This window comes from Erithacus rubecula, assembly GCF_903797595.1.
Source record: "Erithacus rubecula genome assembly, contig: scaffold_173_arrow_ctg1, whole genome shotgun sequence".
Classification (NCBI taxonomy): Eukaryota; Metazoa; Chordata; class Aves; order Passeriformes; family Muscicapidae; genus Erithacus; species Erithacus rubecula.
This window is the reverse complement of record NW_027636136.1, coordinates 148,789-171,148: the sequence shown is the minus strand read 5'-3', so window position 1 is coordinate 171,148 and position 22,360 is coordinate 148,789. Positions and strand designations below refer to the sequence as shown.

General features: G+C 48.6%; 1 protein-coding gene across 1 annotated transcript in view; it reads left to right on the top strand.

Annotated features, from left to right (window-relative positions):
* PAX5 (paired box 5) overlaps nt 1–21,187 on the top strand; it is a gene marked incomplete at both ends in the record, with an annotated part of 107,821 nt that extends 86,634 nt beyond the window's left edge. Inside the window, 2 exons of the mRNA XM_079332187.1 lie at nt 13,000–13,086; nt 21,117–21,187. Coding sequence (XP_079188313.1) covers nt 13,000–13,086; nt 21,117–21,187 — 158 coding nt within the window. The remainder of the gene's footprint in view (nt 1–12,999; nt 13,087–21,116) is intronic.
* Nucleotides 21,188–22,360: the final 1,173 nt, after the last annotated feature.

Below are 22,360 nucleotides of genomic sequence, written 5' to 3'. Positions count from 1 at the left end.
GTCTGGGGCTCCAGAGGGAGTGATGCTGCCCGGGGACAGGGGAGTGCTCTGCTTGATACCACTGCTCAGGTTAAGCTTCTCTTTGGATCAAGGGGTATTGGTCGAGGTTGGGTTTCAGTGTTGAGGGATGGAAACCAGGGCTTGTGGTAATTTCTTCTGGAGCCGTGGCCAAGATTCCCGGGCTGTCTGTGGGCCAGGCAGCTCTTGGAGCATCTCTGCAGAGGATGGTTCTCTGGGCAGGGGTGGCATGCTGCTGCACCATATCTGCCCATGGACCCTGAGGATGGGAGGGGAGACACAGAGCCGTGCACTGGGGGCACAGGGCTCTGTCCTGCATCCCCAGAAGGGAACACGGGACCATTCCCTGTCTAAGGTACCCGCAGTGAGATCCTGCTGGCAGCTGGGAATGTTCTCTGTTAATGATTATTCAGTGTTACAGTCTGATATGCTGCCCACCTTTAAGCAAGATTGGTGGTTATAAAAGCAATAGGGATAATTTAATAAGCCTTTTGTTGCTGGTTTGTTTCTTTTCTTTTAAGGGCAGGTTATGTTGCTAAACATTTTTCTGCTCTCTGCAATACAGTAATTCTGAGACCCCCTGTGCTAGCACTACAATGAACTTCCCCAAAATATCTAGAGCCAGAAATTTAAAGATGATGCATTAAAAGCTCAGTAATATGCTGTGTAGGACCTGGCACAGGGGTCTGATTTTAAGAGTTTGCCATATGCAGGATCAGTTTCTCCCTACCCAGGCAGCTCCCAGGGTCTCCTCTGGGCATTAAGGACACTCTCTCTGCATGCAGAGGGTGCAGGGGCACTGCAATCCTCCTTTGCAAGGGCAGGAGCAGCTTCACAGAGAGTTTGCTTAGAGATCAGTGCTCAGCTGTCTCTCAAAGTGACAATGGCTGCCCAGGTGATGCTCCCCAATGTGCCAGCTGTGGCAGCTTGGTGTCCAGCCAGATGTGGCATGCCAAGGGTGAGGCACACTGCTGCATGCTCTGCATTTCATGGGTCCACTCCTGTTTGCTCGTTTGTTCATTACAGACAGCTGTCCTTTGGTGAAAACACAATGAGGAAAAGATACCCATCATTAAAAAGCCATGAGACCTGCATGAGTTCAGATTTTGGAAAGCTGCAGTTTGTATTGCTGAGCAGAGCTATGCCAGTGGTAAGACATTGCACAGGCTGCCCAGAGAAGCTGTGGCTGCCCCATCCCTGGAGGTGTCCAAGGCAGGTTGGAAGGGCTTGGAGCAGCCAGTGAAATGCTATAGTGCCTGCTGTAGGCCCATGTCAGGTGTTAGGACTACATGAGCTTCAAGGTTCTGTCCAATCCAAGCCATTCTGTTATTCACCTCACACAGGCATTGCCTATGAGCAAGGAAGGAACAGCTGGAGCTGACCTGGACTTGCTGGGCTGAACTCAACCACCTTGCTCGTAGTGTGGTTTCTCAGAGGAGAGAAATATCCATGTGAGAGCACACAACACATAATTTCTGAGCATTCTGTTTTTCATGCTTGTGTCTCTTTTGTGTTATGTCAGCACACAGAGTTAAAAAAAATTGGAGATTGCAAAAATGTTGTGGGTGAGAGCAGCAAGTTGTCAGAGCTTTGAGTCCTGAGAAGTGCCCAGCATCTGCAGGGCTGCCAGCTGTGGCTCAGGCATCAGATGACCTTATATGTGGGGTGTGTGGAGCAGCCAGACCAGCCATCAAATCAATCAGGCAGTTTCCAGACAAATTGTGTTTGACAATGAGCAAATGCTGTGATCCCCAAAGCAGCAGAGTGGAAAGCTCTTCATGGCTGCTGTGACATGAGCAGCAGTGTGACACGGCTGCTCTTTGCTGCCATGCACACAGTGATGGAGGGTGAAGCCCATGTGCCCATTGCATCTGAGCCCAGCTGTCCAGTGCTTCCACTGGTGAGGGCTGGGATGATGTGTTTCCTTCCCTCCTGAGTGTTAGACCTGGCTAGCCCACCTCTTGCTGGGATTCCTGTTCAGAGGAGGTTCTCATACGCCATCCCCAGCCTGGGTTCCTGTGTGCACAGAGTGAAGTGCCTGCTCAGGGTGGCTGGGGCTCAATATGTGCTGCAAGGTGTCAGGACATTGTCCTGCAATGAGAAGGAAGTCTCCTGCTTCCAGCATTTTTGTGGCCAAGGGAATGCTGCAGGCTAGATCCTGAGCCCAAGCAACCCTAGCTGCCTGAGCACTCCCCTCTGCCATGGGAAGATCACCCCTACACAGGTTTTGGGGGACTTTGCAGCCATTCTCCTGCAAGCTGTTGTTTATGAATTCAGTCTTATTGCTACTTGCCAGGTTTATATTGTGAGATGGTAGGCCTGACTTCTTTATGATTGCTGCTGGAGAGGATTTGCTTGCAGTTAGGACTGTTTGAACATAGAACATATGCCCTGTGGTGAGCTCCAGTTCTCAGAAGTGATGCCTATGGCACAAATTGAAATGAAATACTTTGATAATAAAATATTCCCAGGATTTTCTGGATTCCTTGAGACTTTATCAAAACAGGTGAAAATGCTTAGACAGTACAATAGGTAGCAGTGCAGTGCAATTCACTGTAATGGGATCAGTGCGAAAGAAATTAAAATGAGGTAACAGAAAGAAAACAAAATTAAGTAAGAACTTTCAATCAAAATGTAGTGAAAATGAAGGAGGGTGCTCCAAGACCTGCATCAACCAGAGCAGCAGTGTGTTCCCAGTCCCACACCTGGCAGTACTGGTACTGGGGCTGTGCACATGGCCAGGTGTGGATGCTGATCTGGGTATCCCTGTTGGCAGTGCAGCTTCTTGCTGCTGGCTCCTCCTGGACCCCAGAAGTCTGTGCCAGTGGCTGCTGGAGAGGGGAGATGACTCCACAGGGGCAGCTGAGACAGGGAAGGGGCAAATCCCTCATTGCGGTAAATTGCAATGCCATCTTATGTTCAGATGAGCTGGGCAATTGTCCTCCAGTGTAGGGAAATAGATCTCTCCTAATGCAGTTCCAATATGGTTGCTCTGTGGCACCACCTACCTTTGTTGTATTAAAGTTAAATACCTTTGTGTACAAAAGTTTAAAGTGCACAGCTAAAACCTATGTGCTTGCAGTAATTGCAGATGTAAATCTTTTTGTCATCCTGCAAAGACTAGGTGAGGTATTTCATAAATATGTCAGAAGCAGCATTAAAATTTTATGGCAGGCAGCACGGGTCGAGAATACTACAGTGACTTCTCAGCAAGGTACGTCCACCTTAACCCACAACTCATTAGTCATTGATGGGATTTCTGTGCCTTGCAGCTTCTGGAAAATGCAGCAATGTTACAAAAATCTGCATGTTACTGTTTTCTTACAATATGACAGCCCACTCAGAACTGCTAAAATGCTACATCTTTGACCAGTGTTGGCTAATGTAAAGATAAAATAAGGAGAAAGACTGGCCAAACTCTGTGATCATAGAATTATATACAACCTTCATTAGAAGTTAATAGGCAGTCTTGATGGGACTGGGAACTTTGGGGACACGCTTGAATGTGACCAAGTGCCTTCCAAGCACAACTGCAATAAACTTCTCCTTGGCTGATGTGCAGGAACAATTAACCAAAGCAGGGGCTAATTTCAGTTTGAAATCACATGTGTGAAAATTTGGGGGGTGGCTGCACCTCAGCAGCTCTCTGAAGGGTTAATCGATGACTATAAGATGGGACAGACAGGGGCTGGATGTGCTTCTGGTGAGTGTGAGTGTGTGAGGGGTCACAGATGATTTTAAGTGATCTATTGATCCACTTACAGGAGATTTGCCAGTGGATTTACAAGCCTGCATATGTAAGGAGCATGCACAAGTCTCTGAGTCCATACTGGCAGGTCTTTGTTGGTGTGTGTGTCTGTCCTTACATGTGGGGTGTGTTTCTGTCTGTGCACCCTTGCTGCTGCAGTCCCTGACATCCCAGGACTGGCCTGGTCCCCTTTCCAGAGGCTCTGTGTGCATATCCCACCTGCTATGGGAGCAGATCCTGGGCTTTGCTCCAGCATTTGTCCAGATGTCATCCAGCTGTATTTTTTATATTATTTATATTGCTGTGATGGTGTCTGTAGATAAGTGAACATGAAGTGTATAGTTTTGTGTATTTATTTATATACATGTATACATTGTAGCCTCTTTGGGAAAAAGAAAAGTGGGTTGTTACTCCTGCTTTTAGGAGAGAAAATAGCTCCAACAAACAAAAGTATTCCTCTTTTTGCTCAGATTTGTTGAGGAGGGTATTGCAGATGCTCAGTGGCCAAAGCAGAGTCCGGCTTATACCACTGGCCCCAGTAATTAATAGAAAATGTGGCAACATTTTTGGCAGTTCTTCCTACAGGTAGAATGCTGTCTAATTATTAATACAGATTAGTGGCACTGCCTAGGATCCTGTGAAGGCCAATGTCTCAGGGTTGGCCTCACAGTTGCACCACATCACAGCTCCAGACACTCTGTCTTTAGCTAAAGGTGGATGAAATGTTTGATGCAGTTTTGTCATGTTGTGTTGAAAGAACATGGGTAAAAGGCTTACTGCTCTAAGCACTCACTGTTTTTATGGCTTTTTTAAAATTTAAGATCAACAAGTGAAGGCTTTGTTCTGTATAAGACAAGTTTTTTTTTACTTGAAAACAATTTGTGAGGGCTGTTCTTTTGATGAAATCTATTATTTTTAATTCCATCATCAGAATAGAAAAGGATGGGGATGGCATATTAATTGTACAGAAAGAATTTCTGCTTCTTCATTATTAATGCTTTTTAACTTCTTTCCTGTGAAAATAAATAGATTGCTGGATACAGTGCCATGTAAGTGTAAGTTCAATGAAGACAGCAGCTTCCCATTTTGATGCAGAGAACCTCAGATATGTTGAAAAGCAGCTTCTTTTCTTTGAAACTACTCACTCCAAAAGGACATTTTTCAGCCCTCTTGGAAAACATTCCAAGTTCTTCCCACCACAACCCACGTGAGCTGCAGGGGCTGCCATCATGTGTCACTGTGCTCAGAATGGAGATACAGTTCTTTGTGGTGGCAAATGCATTGCTTGCAGGAATGGGCACAAGAGTGGCATCTGAAAGGGGGGTATTGGCCCCCAGGCTGCCAGATCCTTCCTGGCATAGTTTGTGGTAACACAATCTTGAGAAAATTCTCCAAGCCTGCCCCTCAAAGATTCATCTATGAATCCCACCAGCTTGTCCTGGATGTTAGCTGGTTATGACCCTGGTAGCTTCATTGAGACAAATTGGGTGGATCATGGAAGGCTTTTGCTAGATGCAGCGTATTTTCCTGCTCAGCTTCTTCCCAGGGATGATGCTGTTTCTGAAATACCTGCTTTGTTACAGTAGGGCTGCAGTTTGGTAACTTTCCCCATTTTTTGGCACTTCTGTAGGGTGTAGAGTGCTTGGTCTAGAGCAGGCAAGTTAGCAGCCAAGTGTGCTTAGTCTGCAGAGCCGAAAGCAGGGTGATCCATTCCTTCCTCCTGTGGGAGTTCTGCACAAAAAGCAGATGAGGGACCAGAAGAATACCTGGCAGATAATCTGGTGGTTAGCCTGTGGCATGCCCTGGGTTGCTACTCCCCCAGGTTAAATGAAGCTGATATTTTTAGCTTAGAGCAATGTCTATCCCTGATCCTGCTGTTTGCTAATTAATGTTGAAATTCGAAGAAAGTTCATAATTCAATCAAAACAGAAAACAACAATAAAAATGACTGTGGACTTTTTTTCACAGGTACAGTTCTTTCTTCTTTTCAAAGGTACAGTTAGTTTACATTGAGACTTGTGGCTAAATTTTATTTTTTTTAACCTCACTGAATTAAATTTGAAAATGTAGTATTTTTCTGAATTTAAAAGGAAAATACTTGTTTGGAAAACAACTGATTAAACAAACCCAAATCCATGACTCTCACTAGAATAATTTTGTCTGAATTTTCAAAAATATGTTAGTGATGTAAACCAGCATTTTTGGCATATGCTGTGGAGTATTAACTGAAAGGTTTTTCCCAGATCTCCTGTTCATGGGGAAAACTTCTATCAAAATGAGTCCTGTGAGGTTCAGAGGCAGCAGCTTCCTAGACAGGACAGCAAACCTCATTCTCTCTAACTCTGAGCTACTGGAATGGCTTGGTGTGGACAGGAAAGTTCATTTTACTGAGGGAAAACCATGCTATTGTTCTCTGCTGAGAGCTCAGACCCTTTTCCTGCCCTTCAGGGCTCTCATAGTTGTTTGTCCCTCTGACTTTATGCAGGATGCTGCCTGAGCTGCTGGATCATGAAACTGTCTCTGGGGTGATGTTGGCGCAGAGTGACAAGAAGCTTCTGCTTTGATTTATATCCTCCAGCTCAGGCAATGGCTGGCCGTGTGGCTGGCAGAACTTTGATGTAACAGATTTCCAGGCTGTGTTTGGATAGCTGCTGCCTCACAGAGTCAGCCAGTGATGTGTGGGTGTGAACACGTGGCTTAGTGCAGTGTTATGCCTGCTCCCCATGCAGTCAAGCATGTCTTTGCTTACTAGGGTAATGATTGTTATTGGAATTTGCTGAAGAAATTTATGATCCATGTGATTACTTCCTCAAAATAAAATGATAGAAAACAAATAAAAGTCTTAAGAATGTTAATTTTAAAAAGTCACAGCAAGATCCCTCATCAGAAGGGAAAGGTAGAGGCACCAGGAATTTGGACTAACAGGGAGATGGGTTAGTCTGCAGAAAACCATCATAGGGACAAATACAGCATATTGTTTCTAAACTTATCTAAAACCCCCCCAAAAGAGTATTGAAGATGTTGCTGCTCTGGCGTAACTTTGTGTTTTGTTCCCTCTTCCATTTTGTCTCTTAAGCAGTTGTGCTTATTCAATACCATTTCTGCTGGTTTGTTTTAATTTCTTGCCAAATGGAAGAGCTGAATAGCATATTGTCCTAAACGCAAAGCTTGGTTAACAGAAAGGCCCAGTGGTGCACGTTAGTGGAGAAACCAGTGGCTGCAGCAGCTCTGGCAGGAAGGGTGGCATGGCTGCCAGGTCATGGTCACTCTCCCTGTTGGGTGACAGCTGGGAGCTGTCACATGGCTGTGGCAGAGAAGGAGGTGCTTTGTGTAACCTGCATGTTGTATTAGTAGTAACTGTTGCATGGATAGTGAATATCCACCCCATGTTCCTGATGGCTTCTCGGTGTTCCACATGCTTTGTGCAAAAACCTGGTGTCTGAGAAAACTCAGAAAAAGTGTCCAGACCTGTGCCTGTCTGCATGTAACTGACTCTTCATCTTGATTTGAAAGACAGGTGCCTGTCAAAGAGACGGAAACCTCCCTTCGAATGGAAAATATGACCTCCTACCCTCCAAATTATGGTAACTTTGAAATGTTGGAGCTGTCAGGAAAAGGAATAACAGCTCTTTATTGTTATTAAAAAATATATATATTAAAAAAAAAATAAATATATATATATGAAACGAGGTGAACAAGCACCAACATCAGCACCACCAAATATGTAGATGAACATATTTGTGTGCCAGCCTTCCCTTTCCCCTTGGTGCAGTTACAGGCACAGCCTGCAGGGGGCGCTGCTGGCTCCCGGCCGTGCGGGTGCAGTGATTCCTCCCCGCCTGCAGTGGCGCTGTGACGTATCCTCAGCCGTGTCTCTCCACACGGGTGATGCTGGGCGGGCCCGTGGCAGAAAGAGAAAAGGGGCTTCTTTTACAGCCTCAGGGGCCAGCTGGTCTCAGCGCCCCTCTGGGGGTAAAATGGATTGGAACAGCAGAGGAGAGCACATCTAGGGTGGCAAAGCCTGGAGCTGCAGTAGTCCGGGCAGACACCGGGTGTTGGGTGAAGTGTAGCGAAAAGTCCGAAGCAGTGGCAGAAAACAGTGGGGCTGAGCCATGGGAGACGCTCCCTCTGGGGCGGGGAGGGGGCTGGAGTCCCAGATGTTCTCCTGAGGCAGCTGAGCAGATGGTGAGGGTTGTTTCCAGAGCTGAAAAGGTCCCAGGTCAACTCCTACAAGCAAAGGCTTTCCTTGAAGGTAAAGAGAAGCAGTGAAGGAAAGAACTCTGTGGTGGTGGCAAGTTCTCCCCGCAGCAGGAAGACTGTGGCCATTCCCCCTCTGATCCTTAGAATGAATAAATAAACTGAGGCCCAGCCCCGTCCCTCCCCCACCAGACAAAACCTTGCAGCATCTGCACTTCCCGAGAGAAAGCCCCCAGCAAACTGCACACTACCCCTTCTCCTCCTTCCAACCACATCTTTTGTCTCTTAAATATCATAGATATCATCTGTGAGGCAACAAATGGGAGAAAATTCCCTGACAGAAAGAAGAAAAAAAATGGAAAAATCCTGACCTCCAACATTCCTGTTGAGCTGTACTGGGTCTGGAGTTTCTGATTCTTGAGGTCTTTTGAGACTTGACTGTTGTACTTAGAAGTGGCATATGAAACTGCTTTGTAGACTATTTGCTCAAATTCTGCATTTCAGTCCAAAAGTACCAGCAGCTGGACAATAATGTTTGATTAGTCTTCTGTTTTCTGTTGGTGTTGTCACACAGTGCCAAAACTCATGACTGCTGAGCTTTGGCTGCAGCCTGGTGCAGTGCATGGCGCAGTGCAATGCAGTGCTCAGGCTTTTCCGATCCTGGGGAGTTTGCACACCTTGGCTGAGCATGGCCTCTGTCAGAGCTGGCCATGTTCTGACATCCTTCTGTCTTTCTGTGGGGCAGGAAGTTTTCCATTACCCTCCTGCCCATGCTGGTAGGTGGATGTGCCTGCCTCCTTCCCATTCCCTGCAGCAGCAGTTCTCTAAAGCCACAGCAATGTGAAAAACATGGTGATACTTTTTAATTTGTCTCTTCATTCTTGAGATTTCTACACTCATGCTTTTCAGTTTGCAAATCAGAGAGAAAACTTTCAGGAAACTTACCTTAAAACCAAGAAGACTGGTAAACATGAGTTGACAGTCTCCAGAGAAAAAATGCTGTGGACAGTGTTGTTTTGCAGCAGGCAGGGCATCCACCACTGTCTCTGTCCTGCCGTCTCAGGGTGAATGCATCTCCCAGGTCTTGTGCTGACTCGTAGCAGCAGTGCTGTTGGGAATCAGTCTGTTCTTCCCACTCCTAACTCTGCTTCTTGGAGGGGTGGTGGAAGTGTCTGACCTCTTTTGGGGCTACAGCCATATGTGGAGTGCAGAGTCAGGTTTGTGGCAAAGAGGTGAGCTAACTCTGGCAGGAGCCCTTTGCTTTGTGTCTTGGTGTTTGAGCAAGTCAAGAGCTAGTGAGGAGGAAGCTGTTTGCCATGAAGGAGTGATGTGTGCTGCCCACCCTCTCCTTGTGCACAGCATGCTGTGTGTGTGCATATTGGGTGGCTGATCCCTGCTGTTTGTTCCTGAATGGAGGAGGGCTGTTTGCTAACAAGTGCTGTCAGGAAGTGTAGTTGATGGACCTTGGAATATCTGGAGAAATTTGTGAGGCAGTGATGCAGTGTTCATTCATCTAGCTTAGTTTCACTTATGGCTGTACTATTTGTCTGCACAAGTCCTGTGGTGGTAATAATAGGGCTTGAGATTTTCTCCCCCACTTCCCCTTTTCCCTTCCTTCCTTCCTTCCTTCCTTCCTTCCTTCCTTCCTTCCTTCCTTCCTTCCTTCCTTCCTTCCTTCCTTCCTTCCTTCCTTCCTTCCTTCCTTCCTTCCTTCCTTCCTTCCTTCCTTCCTTCCTTCCTTCCCTTCCCTTCCCTTCCCTTCCCTTCCCTTCCCTTCCCTTCCCTTCCCTTCCCTTCCCTTCCCTTCCCTTCCCTTCCCTTCCCTTCCCTTCCCTTCCCTTCCCTTCCCTTCCCTTCCCTTCCCTTCCCTTCCCTTCCCTTCCCTTCCCTTCCCTTCCTCCCTTCCCTTCCCGTCCCTTCCCTTCCCTTCCCTTCCCTTCCTTCCCTTCCTTCCCTTCCCTTCCCTTCCCTTCCCTTCCCTTCCCTTCCCTTCCCTTCCCTTCCCTTCCCTTCCCTTCCCTTCCCTTCCCTTCCCTTCCCTTCCCTTCCCTTCCCTTCCCTCCTTCCTTTTCTTCCCCCCCAAATCCCCCTCCCCCAGGCAGGGCTCATGGATATGCAGAGTATGTTAAGAAGCAAGCAATACTGTCAGTGAGCTGATGGTGCTCAGTGACTCCTCGAGCTTCTGGCTGGTCTGTACTGCAGGAGCTTGACACCCTGACCACTGAGGCATAAAAAACAGAGAATTGGAAGCCTCAGCCTGACAGGCACTGGAGCATCCCCCAGAGAGGGTCCACGATGTGTGTCTGTGTGTGAGTGTGGGGAGGAGGGCAGTGGGGATGGTGGGGGAGGAGGGCAAGACAGGAGAGGATGAAACAATGAAATGTCAGCCCACTCCCACCCTCAGCCCAGCTGCAGCAGTGATAAACATTTGGAAAGTGCTGCTGCTCGCTCCATGGCGTGCACAGCATCAGCATGGAGTGGAGTGGGTCTGTGCTGCTCCAGGAGAATAGGAGAGGGGAGGGAGAGAGGGATGGAAGGAGGGAGGAAGGGATCAAGGGAGAGAAGAGAGTGCTGCAACACCTGGAAATGAGGTGTCGTGTAGTTCACGGGGAGAATGCTCCCCTTTGGGATGAAGCAGGCATGTAAGAGCTCACTGGGAGCTTTATTTCAAGCCTAAGGTGCTCCTGGTGCACAAAAGACAGGACAAGCTCTTCTGTGCACTCTGTGCAAACAGGCCACCACAGGGATCTGGGTCTGTCCTGCTATCCTGTCCCTGTGTCCATGCACTGCACAGCTCTCAGGGAGGATGCAGCAGCAAGACTTGCCCCCATCTGCTTTTGTATGTCACATCAGTCAGACAGCTCAGCTGATTTGTGCAACTAAACCAGGACTAAACCTTTAAAAATCTCACTTTCCTGTGAAGAGGAAGAAGTGCAGCTCCTGGGGAAGGTAGTGTGTGATAGCCTTCCTGTAGAAGAGGCACCCACAAGATGAAAGGATTTCTGTGTGCCACACATTGGTAGGAGAATTTCACCATAACTTCAGGACTGGGGAACATCATCACTCTCACAAATGAAGTTCCCAGTGACAGTGTGCTTTGCAGGCTTGGGCAAACACCAGAAGCACAGGGCTGGGCCAGAGATGAGCTGGAAGCCCAGGGGCTGTAGAAGCAAGGAAGAACCAGGGAGGACTCTGGGTGAGACAGCTCTATTGTGGTGATGCAGAGGAAGAAAGGACCAGAGAGAAGCTGCTGTATCCTGCAGGAGGTACATGGATACCTGACTGGTGGGAAGCAATGGGGATGCTCTTCCCAGTGGCTGCACTATGTCAAATGGCTCCTAACATCTCTTTGGGCATTGTCAGCTTTGCTGTGCCTTACTGTTTTAGAATGAGCACTCTGACAGACATAACCTTCAGGCATTGAAGTCATCTATCATACAAAGGGACAGGAGCAGGAAAGAGCAGTGGGTACTGTGTACTTGCCTTGGAAGAAAGGTTTGAAACAACTCCATTTTTTTTTGTGGTGAATTAATGCCATTCCTTAGAGAAAAATAAGGAAAACCTGTTTTGAGCTTGTGAAGAGTTTTAGTTGGCACAGCAACATGTGCTGAGCATTTGCTGCTGCACACTTTGGAACTCCTCTCTGGGGAAGTGTTGGGGAGAGACACTAGGTTGATCCTGGTAAGTGTAGTCTCACGGCTCTGAAGGGCTGCAGAGGAGAAACAAGGAAGAGATGATGGCAGAGACGTCCTGTAGCAGACTAGCAATGGGCTGATCCTGCTGTCAGCACACTCAGTCTGTTCATCTTGCAAAGCAGGTGGAGAGGCAGCTTGTTTTCCCTGAAGCAGAATCATGTGGAGACCAAGCTATCTGGACCAGACCCTATGTTTTGGTGACAGAGCATCATCCTCTCTTCCCTGGGGCCAGAGTGCCAGCAAATGGCCTAAACCATTGCCACCCACTGGGCTGGGGACCCAGATTTGGTCCCCATGTTGGGTCTATGGGTTGTATGGACAGGGGTGCTGAGTCCCAAGGTGCTCAGGACAGTTTCAGGGGGTCCTCTGCCTAGTGGGGTTCTGGCTATGCCATGCCAAAGACCAAACCAAGAAAAGGTCATGGCAAGCATGATTTCCCTCAAATCTTGCTTTAGGAAATGTACTCTTTCTCCTACTGAGCTGTACTGTGCTTGTGTATATTTACATGTGGGAGAGGGAGAAGGGAAGGAGGAAGAAAGAGAGAAGGGAGGAAATCTGTAATTCAAGGAACATTTCCTAATAAAGCTACACCAGTATTTGGTATTTGCAAGGCAGAGATGCCTGGTCAGAGCCCCATGGTGCAAAGCTCTGCTCTGAAGAGCTTGCAGCAGAAGTATGAAGCAGGTGACATGTGAAGAGAACAAACAGATGGGAAGAATGGGAGTTGATGAGGAGATAAATAACCATAATTTTTCAAGCTTTTTTTTTTTTTTTTTTTTTTTTTTTTTTTTTTTTTTTTTCCGTTGTCTGGAGGATTCAAATCCATCCAAATTCAAATCCATCCAAAACTCATGTAAACATCCCGCTCCTTGAGTTACAGTGTTGGAGAAATATCTAGGGCCATGACCATGTTCTCCATGAAGGATATCAAATATCTAGGAATTGGGGGTTCATCTTCTCTTGCAGCAGGGACTGTACCTGGACATGCCTGTCCTTGTATTGTGCTTCTCACCCTGAGTCCTGGAGGGCTGGAGGGGCAAAGGCCAGCCACATAAGTGTGTCTCAGAGGCTTCTCCATCCCTCCTCAATTCCTTGTTCCTGCAGCAAGGTCAGGTGGCCTGGGCTGCAGCACAAAAAAGACACATAAAAAGGAGGCTGCACCCATTTATTTAATAATTTACCCTTCCATAATCACCCTCCTCAAGGCAGAGTGTCCTCCAGTGCTTTTACTGTGGCAGTCAGTGGAACAGAGCACACACTGGAAAGCCCCTTTACTCCAGAATGGTAACTGTCATCTCAAATCAAATTACTTTTCATTCTCTCTTTGTCTCTTTAACTTAGGGAGCGAGTTTTCTGGGAGCCCATACAGCCACCCACAATACTCAACATACAACGACTCCTGGAGGTTTCCCAACCCTGGACTTCTGGGTAAGTGTTCACCCCTGTCTTGAGAGATCAGAGCAAGGTGTGCAGTGTTTGTCTGTCCCTGGGGTGGGCAGAATGTGTGTCCCAGCTTGTCCTTAGTCAACTTTAGACCCAGAACAGGACTGCAGGTCTACTTTGGGGTACATGACTGCTGTCGGTTCACTTTGCCAACAAGAAGACCTGCCCCAAATATCTTGTATCCTTGCTTCTGATAAAAGTTTTTCCAGAGACATATGGTCTTGCTGGAAAGCAGGGTCACCATTTTTTTGAGGGTAAGGGACACTGTTCAGACAAAACATGCAGTACCAGTTTGCTTATAGCCAATTGTGAGCTCCACTGCTCCCTGTGCCATTGCAGCTTGCTCATGCATGTGCTTTGCATTTCACCCTGATCCAATGTTGTGTTTGCTTCCATGTTCTGCATGTCCACTCCATCTCTCCTCAGCAAGGAGCTGCTGGCACAGCCTCACTGGTGCCAGCATGGTCCCTATGAGCAATGGGAGACCAAAGCCCTGTAACTCCTGCAGGATCATGGCCCTCATGTGAAGGATAAACATAATCCATTTTACACCCCGTCAAAAGCTGGCCCACTTTGACCTTATATACATGTAGCATGCAGTAATTAGAATTTTTCCTTGCATAATTTGCATGGATGAGGTAAGTAAAATACCAATTAATTGTCATCTCTCAACACAGGAGTAGCATGCCTTAGAGATTTCCAGATTTATGGATGACAGGGCTGTTATATGTGACCTCCAGCAGTGAAATAATTTTGAATTTTTGTCGTACTTTTTTCATCCAGTTTCTTTGTTTTAAGTAATTGAGTCCCCATGTAATTGAACCACCCAGGCTGTATTCATCATGGTTCTTGTCCTTAAACAAATCCTTTGGGAGCAATAGACAGCCTCTGCCTCTCATGCCATGGTGCTGGTATAATGCTGTTATTTGCTGTGCCACATTTAAGGGTTTGTTAGTGCTTCCATCATAAATCAACAGACAGATCTTCAACTAATATGGATGGGCATAGCTGCACAAAGCCAGGGGAGTCCCCGTGCTCAAACCCACTGTTTCCATGGCCACAGCCAGTGGTGCTGGCAGAATTTTGGTAGAGCAGCATGGGGAAGATGCTTTTCCCAGAGGCAAGACACACACCATGCTTTCTTCATTTCTCATTCTGCAATTCCTTTTGAATCAGGACAGCTGCTTCACAGTGCTCTGCGTCATGGATAGGCCTGGGAAGCCAGGTTTTGTGTAACTTTTTAAATTTTCTTTCCGAAGTGTTAAAGAAATTGGCATGATATTAAAAATAAATGACAACCCAGCTCTCCACCTGCATGAAGGCAGCTTTTGAGGAGGCTCCTGGGCTGTTTGCTGTGTTCCTTCCTGTGGGTATCTGTGAGAACAGTGTGTACACTGTCTGGAGCCAGACCAAAGCCATTCCTGAGCAGCCCCACAGGCATGGGCAGTGCCCTTCCTTTCTGTCAGCAGTAGGTTGCACCCATGGCCTGCTCAGTTCTTCATTTCAGGTGATGGGGCTGTACCAGCTCTGAGCATGCTGCCCAGGGTTCTACGCAAGGTTGGTCCCTGTGATGCCCTGAAAATGCTGGAGATTTTTAGGTCAGCAGAAGACTTTAAACAGAGGCTGGTCATGAGACAACTGCTTGCTGACAGAGCCTTTTACCTGTGCCCTTCCCTTTTTTCTGCATTCATCCTCTTTTTCTCATTTCCTGTTTGGATCATGCATTTTGGGTGCAAATTCTGACTTACCTTTGACATATGAGCAGCTATGGGAATAGTGTGCTTCTCCCATCAAAGCTGTCCTCAGGCTGGAGGGGGTTTCTTCAGCAATATTTATTCAGCAGCATGCTGTGAACATGTGTTTAAATGAGGCAAGGGTAAAAAGGGTAAAAAGAATCAGAGGCTATAATATTTTTCCAGAAACTGCAGCTTTCTTGAGATTGAAGTGTTTCATGCCATGATATCAATGCTGATTTTTTTTTTTATTCTTATTATGTAATACATATAATTTTGGCTTCCTTATTTTTGTCCTCTTCAATATACTTTGTTTCAACATAGCAAACAAACAAACAAACACAAAACCAAAACCAAAACCAAAGCCAAAGCCAAAAACAAATGCAAGTTTTCATTCTGAAGCAAGTCCTAAAGATGAAGTTACCATTTCAGTTCAATCTGGTCACAGAACTGGGGGGGCCTGGAGTTTCCTGGAGGGGGAATTCCTTTGTCTGACCACAGGTTGGTCCAAGTACGGTGGTATGATCTGGTCAAGAAAGTGTCCGCAATCAGGCACAGTCCCTGGGTGAGATGTCTCTTGTGCCTTGCAGAGATCTCTCTTATCTACAGCTCTGCCTTTGTCTCTGGAAGTCTGATCCTGCAATCCCTTCTCCCTAGTGCCTGCTAATCCCACTGGTAGTTTAGGGCAAGTAGGAGTCTGTGGCAGGACCTTTGAAACCTGCCCCAATCTCCCTTCACACCAGAAGGTGCTGTGTGATGAGCCTGGTCACACGCAGCAGAGAATAGGTTAATTTGAACTATATCCAGGATGCTTCCACTCCTCTCAGGAGTATACGTGAGTGCATTTAGTAATTCTCTCCTGAGAACAAGCTCTGGCAGTATCGGCCTCAGAGCAGAAACCTTGACAAAATTAATCAGGACTGGTACATTGCCTGACAGAGTTTGTTTTACAAAGTCCTGCTCCTTTCACTGAGATGAAAGTGCAATACTGTAAGCACTTAGCAGCACCTATGTTCAATTAATTCCCTGTGCTGGCAAGGAAGAATTGCACCACAGCAATCACACAAGTCTGAGACCTGTGAAAGAGGAGCTAAAAGGAGAAATGCCATGATTTGCAAGTGGAGGAAAAGATACTTGGATTGAAAAAAATATATTTGGAGGAGACTAAAGAGAGAGATGAGAATGGTAAGAAAGCTTTGGTTTTAAGTCCCACGACCAGTCTTTGACCTTGTCCCGGTGTGAAAGGACAGGCTTCTGCCAGTAAAGGCAGAAGTTTTCCTTTGAAATAGAGACTTTCATTCCACTCTCCCCAAGTATTATAATTGTTTGAATCAAGGACTCTGAGGCAGAGATAAGGGGGAGGGAATAACAGCTCTTTTACTAATATATCTAACTGTACAAGCAGAAAACAACAGCAGTTGTTAAAATTGCTAACAGCATAGAATAGATAACTCGGTGCCAGTCGCTTTAGATGCAAGCACGCTGTCTCTGTGCTTAGTCCCAGCCCAGAGGTGCCGAGGGTAAGCAGGAGCGCAGGTGAGAGGGCCGGCAGCGGCCACGCCGGTCCCGGGTGGGAATGGGCTGGAGCAGCGGCTCCTCGCTCACCGTGTGTGTCTGGGTGATCAGCTGTGTCCGCAGAGGCAGGAGGCTGGAACGGGGCAGATGCAGGGCAGGTGATCGCAGAGGGTCTGGCTTTGCTGTGCTCCGTCCGCGTGGGCTGAAGATCCCGGGCGTCCTCCTCCCAGCTCGCCAGAAACCCGAGTGCCCTCCCGGAAGCCTCAGAGGCCCCTCCGGGAGCCGTTCCCACCCACCCCTTTTGTCTGGACCCATCAGACACCCTGGGTGTAACCCAGCCAGCTCCATTGGCATGATAATGGGAAAAATTCTTTCAATTGACACAGTAATAGAAAAACACTCAACCCCCAACAGACCTGTATGTATGGAGCAGCAGGGAGGGGTGCGAGGTGGTGTCTTCAGGGGAAGGCAGAACCATATTCATGCAGACACTGGGACTGAGTTGTCTAACCCCAGCAGAGCACCATCTACTCACCATTACCCTGGTGTCTGTTCTGCCCTTGCCCTGGTGCTTCTCCCTTCTCTGCACCAGGCCCCAAGCCTCTTCTGCTCCAGCTGTCATGAAACGAGTCCATGTGCTTCCTCCTGTCTGGGGCAGTCCCAAATGCTGTGCCCCATGTGGAACAGCAGACAATCAAGGCATGGTCCAGAATGGGCAACAGAAGCAGGGGCAGAACAAGTCAGTTATCTGCTGCAGCTTTACAGCGTTTCCATGCTCTTGCATCAGCCCTGGTGGCACCCACACTTCCCTTGGTGTCAGAGACATGACTGACTGTGCTGTGGGGGTGACTCAGTCCCACCTCAGCCACAACAAGAGTGTGGATGGACATTCCTTAAGGAATGTGCTGGGAAAGGGACACAAACCCTGGCCTTGTGTGTGGTCTGACTGAGTCACTGAAGTAGGTGTCACCATCTCAAAGCCAGACAAAGAGGGGAGGGAAGGAATATATTTTTCCTTTTTTTTTTTTCCCCACATTGTCCTGCAAATGACCTGCAAGCAGTGCAGTGCAGGGATGCACACAGAAGCACGTGCATTTGTATTTGAGCACGTGGGAGGCAAACGTGCCTGTCTAGGGCTCAGGCTGTTACTACTGTTGGCACATTCTGGTGTACAGCAGCATAGGATCAGCTCAACATGTGTGTGCTAAGGCAGATAACAGCAACACTGTCTCATGATGAAAAACAATTCAGTTTTGTGCTGGTTTGTAGCATTTGTCTCAATCCTGCTTGCTTGGTGTCTGTTTGCTGCAGTGTCCCTGCCCACATGCAGATGTGGTCCCTGTGTGCTGGCTGGGAGGGACTGGCTGCACCATTGCAGTGCCAAATTTGCCGGTGCTGGCAAGGCAGGGCTTGGAGCCTCTCAATTAGGATTAGATTCAATTCCTCTGTGGGATTCTGTGGAAAGATTAGAGAACAAGTAGACACTAGAAATGACTGTGTCAAGAAATGAATTGATGATAGTATGAATTAGAAAGGAAAAATGACAGAAGGATGGACTAGTCTGTTCTGAACAGGGGCATGGTGACAGGAAGAGTGAGTACTTTCATTTTTCACTTTAAATACAAGCTTCTTTGATTGCACAGCTGAAAGGCAAACTGGCAAAATCTAACTTGAGAGAAATGTAAGGCCATTGGAATGCATGGGAGAAATATTGGGCTTTTTGTAGCTGCATTGAGTCAGAACAGTGGAGGAAAAGAGAGTGGGAAAACAAAGGCTCTGACCCCCAGAAGACCCCATTTACTCCAAAACCTCAGAAAGCACTGCATCCAGCTCTGGTGGGACTCACTCACTGCCCCATGAGTCAGGGTGAAATTGTTGGGTGCTACTGGATCCCTTCTGTGTGTTTTTCATCCCTCTGCCTGAGCTGAGCTGCCCTGGCTAGTGTCAGTGCTGGTGCCAGTGAGGACTGGGATCTCTGTGCCTGCCGCCACTGCCTGCTCCATTCTGACCTCCTGGGTGATGGGTGAGGACAGCAGTTCCACTTGGCTCTTCCCTGGCCTGAGAGCTGTTTTACCTCCAGGTACTGCCTGCTGTGAACCCCAAAGACATCATGCAGCTGCATTGGCCATGAGGGGACACGGACCAGCAAAGTGGGCACCCCCAAGAGGCAGCCCCCAAAGAACACCCCCCAAAACCCTAGACAGACATGGCATGCACATTTCAAAGTCTGATAAGCTGTTAACTTTTGCCTTTGCTCGTTCAAGAGTGCCCAATTCGACCAAGGCAGGCTGCTGTGCTTTCAATGGCTTGAGTTTGGCTGGGAAACAAAGTATACAGCATTTAACATTAGGTTACATATGAAAATGGTTTTCCCTGTCCTTATGAAGTTGTCCAATATTCTCCACGAATAGCCTGTCTCAGGTAAGTGGCATCAGGTTAAGGAGCCCCAGCCTCAGGTCTCCTAGAAGAAAACTATCTGTCCAGGACAGCAGTTGTGGTGCCCTCAGCAGATAACACAAGACTATACTTGTGCAAACATAAATTGAATGATGACCTGCTGAGGGATCTGCTTTAACACCATTGGCTATGGCTAAATTTTTTTAAACTTTTAATAAATAAGCCCAGGTTGGATTGGCTCCGGCATATGAGTTTGTATACACAAACACATCTTTGTGTTTGCACACACCTTTGCAAGTGTTTATCCTGATCAGTGATTTCATGGACTCTCTTGGATTATTTTTGTGTACAGTAAAACTATTCTAGTCAGCTAGGACCACACTCCTGAAGATTGCTTTACTTTGTTTGAACCCAGCCCTTTGGAGTGGGTTTGTCTGATTTTGGATGTCTGGATCTCTAAGGATGGAACTGAGGACAGCACAGATGCACACAGTGGATAAAAGCTCCTGTTTTGCCCCAGCACTGTGCAGGAGACACATTCCAGTAGCCAAAGCCCTCTGTTTCTGACCCCTCAGGGCTGCAGAAGCAGAGTACTGCATGCTCTGGTAGGACACTGATCATGACAAAGCTTTCTTCTGTGACTGAGCTGAGCTGCTGTGCTCTGTGCTGAGCAGTTTATTGCACATAGTGGGCAAGAGCAAATGCTGCCTGTGCTCTGTTTTTTGGATGCATCAGCTTGTGCTTCCTTGGAAATTAAAAGCTGGAGACTGGTGCTGAAGCCTGAACTAATCTCCTGATGTAGCACTCTGGACAAAAGCAGCCAAGAAGGAGCAGCTGGGGCTTGGCTGTCGGATTGATCTGTTGGACCCACAGTAGTGAGGTAGCCCTGCATTTTGCCAACAGCAATTTTCCCTGAGCTTCCTCTTAAGAGTCTGGCTGTGTGATTCTTGCTCTGTGCCTAGTTTTGAACCAGCAGCCCTCAAATAATCAGTCAGGTCATTTTGTAGGGAATAGCAAAGCATTCACCTGGAGGCTGTACAGTAAGAGGAGAGGGCAAGAAGGTTCTCCAGCCTCCCAGAGGCAAAGGCACTTGGCTCAGTGCAGAGCATGTTACCAACAGCACCAGCCATGCCAGGTGGCTCCTTCTTCCAGCTCCAGAGAGGGTGCAGGGCCATGGTGGTACAACAATCGAGGCACTGCCACACTCAGGCTATGCCCAGGGGCTGCCTTTGGACCTGCAGGAGCAATATTTGGTTAAGTCTGGGACAGGAAGTGAACAACCAAAAAACGCACCTTTGGTTTGACTGCCACTGATGCTTTCTGAAGGGGCCCACAGTCCCCTTGAGCTCTGGTGGCATTGCCTTTTCCTGTAGGGGCCAGTCCCTCTGTGTCATTGCAGCAGCAGAAGTCACTGCCTCTGCAGCAGGTCACAGCCAGGGCTGTGAGGACCTTTGACAATATCTGACAGACTGTTGCTCCATGTGTGCTGAAGGCAGAGAGCTTAGGATGGAAGGCAGCTCTCAGACAGGGCCCCTCATGAGAACAAGCCCTACAGCCCTGACCCAGTGCTGTGACTCACATTGGCTCATTGCAGCTCATCCCAGCCTCCCTGATGGTCTCAGATGCACGTGGCTGAGGAAAAGTCCTTCCAGGGGGGTTTTCCTCGTGTGATGGGCCTCACATGTGTTTCCCATGCTTGTGAAACTGGTGACTTCCAGACCGAACTGGTGGCACCTTGAAGAGAGAAAACTCCCTTCTAAAGATGGATAGGAGTTGGTTTCATTGTGGGTGTGCTTGGAAGGTTTCTTAAACTGCTGCTGGCTGGACAGATTGATATCTCTCTGGACACCAGTCAAAGACTCTCTCTCATTCAAACAAATAGTCCAGGTTCTTGATGATCCTTGTGACCCCTATCTACCAGTGCTTAGCCTGCAGGACAGAGAATTTTTGCCAATATTTTCCAGGCCTTTTTATGGTAAACGAGTTCTTTCACTGAAATATTGTAATGCTTTGGAGTTCAACCTCCTCCTTTTAAAAAGAGGGGGGATAATCAAAGAAGTCAGAGTACAGTAGTGTGTTGGGGTTAGAATATCTTGACTTCCTGTTCTGGAAAGTAATTAACTTTTTTTTGGTGAAGTAAACGAAGTTGAGGCATTGAGTGAAGGAATGGAAGAGGGTATGAAGCAGCAGGCAGCAATGCAAAGCAGCAGTAGCCTCCTTCTCATGCAGAACGCAGGGATGCAGTTTGCATTCTATTCACCCAGCCTGTACCGAAGGTTTGGCTGGAGAGCGCTCTGACCCCGCTGTCAGAGCACCGCAAGCCGACCCTCTCCCGCCTGTGTGTTCCTCACCTGCTCTCATCTCCCGCAGGCTCGCCCTACTACTACAGCGCCACAGCCCGCGGAGCCGCCGCGCCGGCCGCCGCCTACGAGCGCCACTGACCCGGGCGGGGCACGGCCCGAGCGGGGCGGACAGGAGACGGGACAGCGAGACGGGACAGGACAGCGGGACAGCAAGACGGGACAGCGAGACCCCAGCTGTGACTGCTGCTGTGACTGCTGCGTGACCCCAGCTGCGACCCCAGCTGTGACTCCAGCTGCAACCCCAGCTGTGACTCCAGCTGCAACTGCTGCTGCGACCCCAGCTGTGACTCCAGCTGCGACCCCAGCTGTGACCCCCCAGCTGTGACCCCAGCTGCGACCCCAGCTGTGACCCGAGCTGTGACTCCAGCTGTGACTGCTGCGTGACCCCAGCTGCGACCCCAGCTGTGACCCCAGCTGTGACTCCAGCTGCAACTGCTGCTGCAACCCCAGCTGTGACTCCAGCTGCAACTGCTGCTGTGACCCCAGCTGTGACCCCAGCTGTGACCCCAGCTGTGACCCCAGCTGTGACTCCAGCTGTGACCCCAGCTGTGACCCCAGCTGTGACCCCAGCTGCGACTGCTGCTGTGACTGCTGCGTGACCCCAGCTGTGACCCCAGCTGCCACTCCAGCTGTGACCCTAGCTGTAACTGCTGCGTGACCCCCAGCTGTGACTGCTGCTGTGACCCCAGCTGTGACCCCAGCTGTGACCCCAGCTATGACCCCAGCTGTGACTCCAGCTGTGACCCCAGCTGCGACTGCTGCATGACACCAGCTGTGACCCCAGCTGTGACCCCAGCCATGACCCCAGCTGTGACCCCAGCTGTGACCCCAGCTGTGACCCCAGCTGTGACTCCAGCTGCAACTGCTGCTGCGACCCAGCTGTGACCCCAGCTGTGACTTCAGCTGTGACCCCAGCTGTGACTGCTGTGTGACCCCAGCTGTGACGCCAGCTGCCACTCCAGCTGTGACCCCAGCTGTGACTGCTGCTGCGACCCAGCTGTGACCCCAGCTGTGACCCCAGCTGTGACTCCAGCTGAGACCCCAGCTGTGACCCCAGCTGCGACTGCTGTGTGACCCCAGCTGTGACCCCAGCCGTGACCCCAGCTGTGCCTGCTGCTGTGACCCCAGCTGTGACCCCAGCTGCCACTCCAGCTGTGACCCCAGCTGTGACCCCAGCTGTGACCCCAGCTGTGACTGCTGCTGTGACTGCTGCTGTGACCCCAGCTGTGACCCCAGCCGTGACCCCAGCTG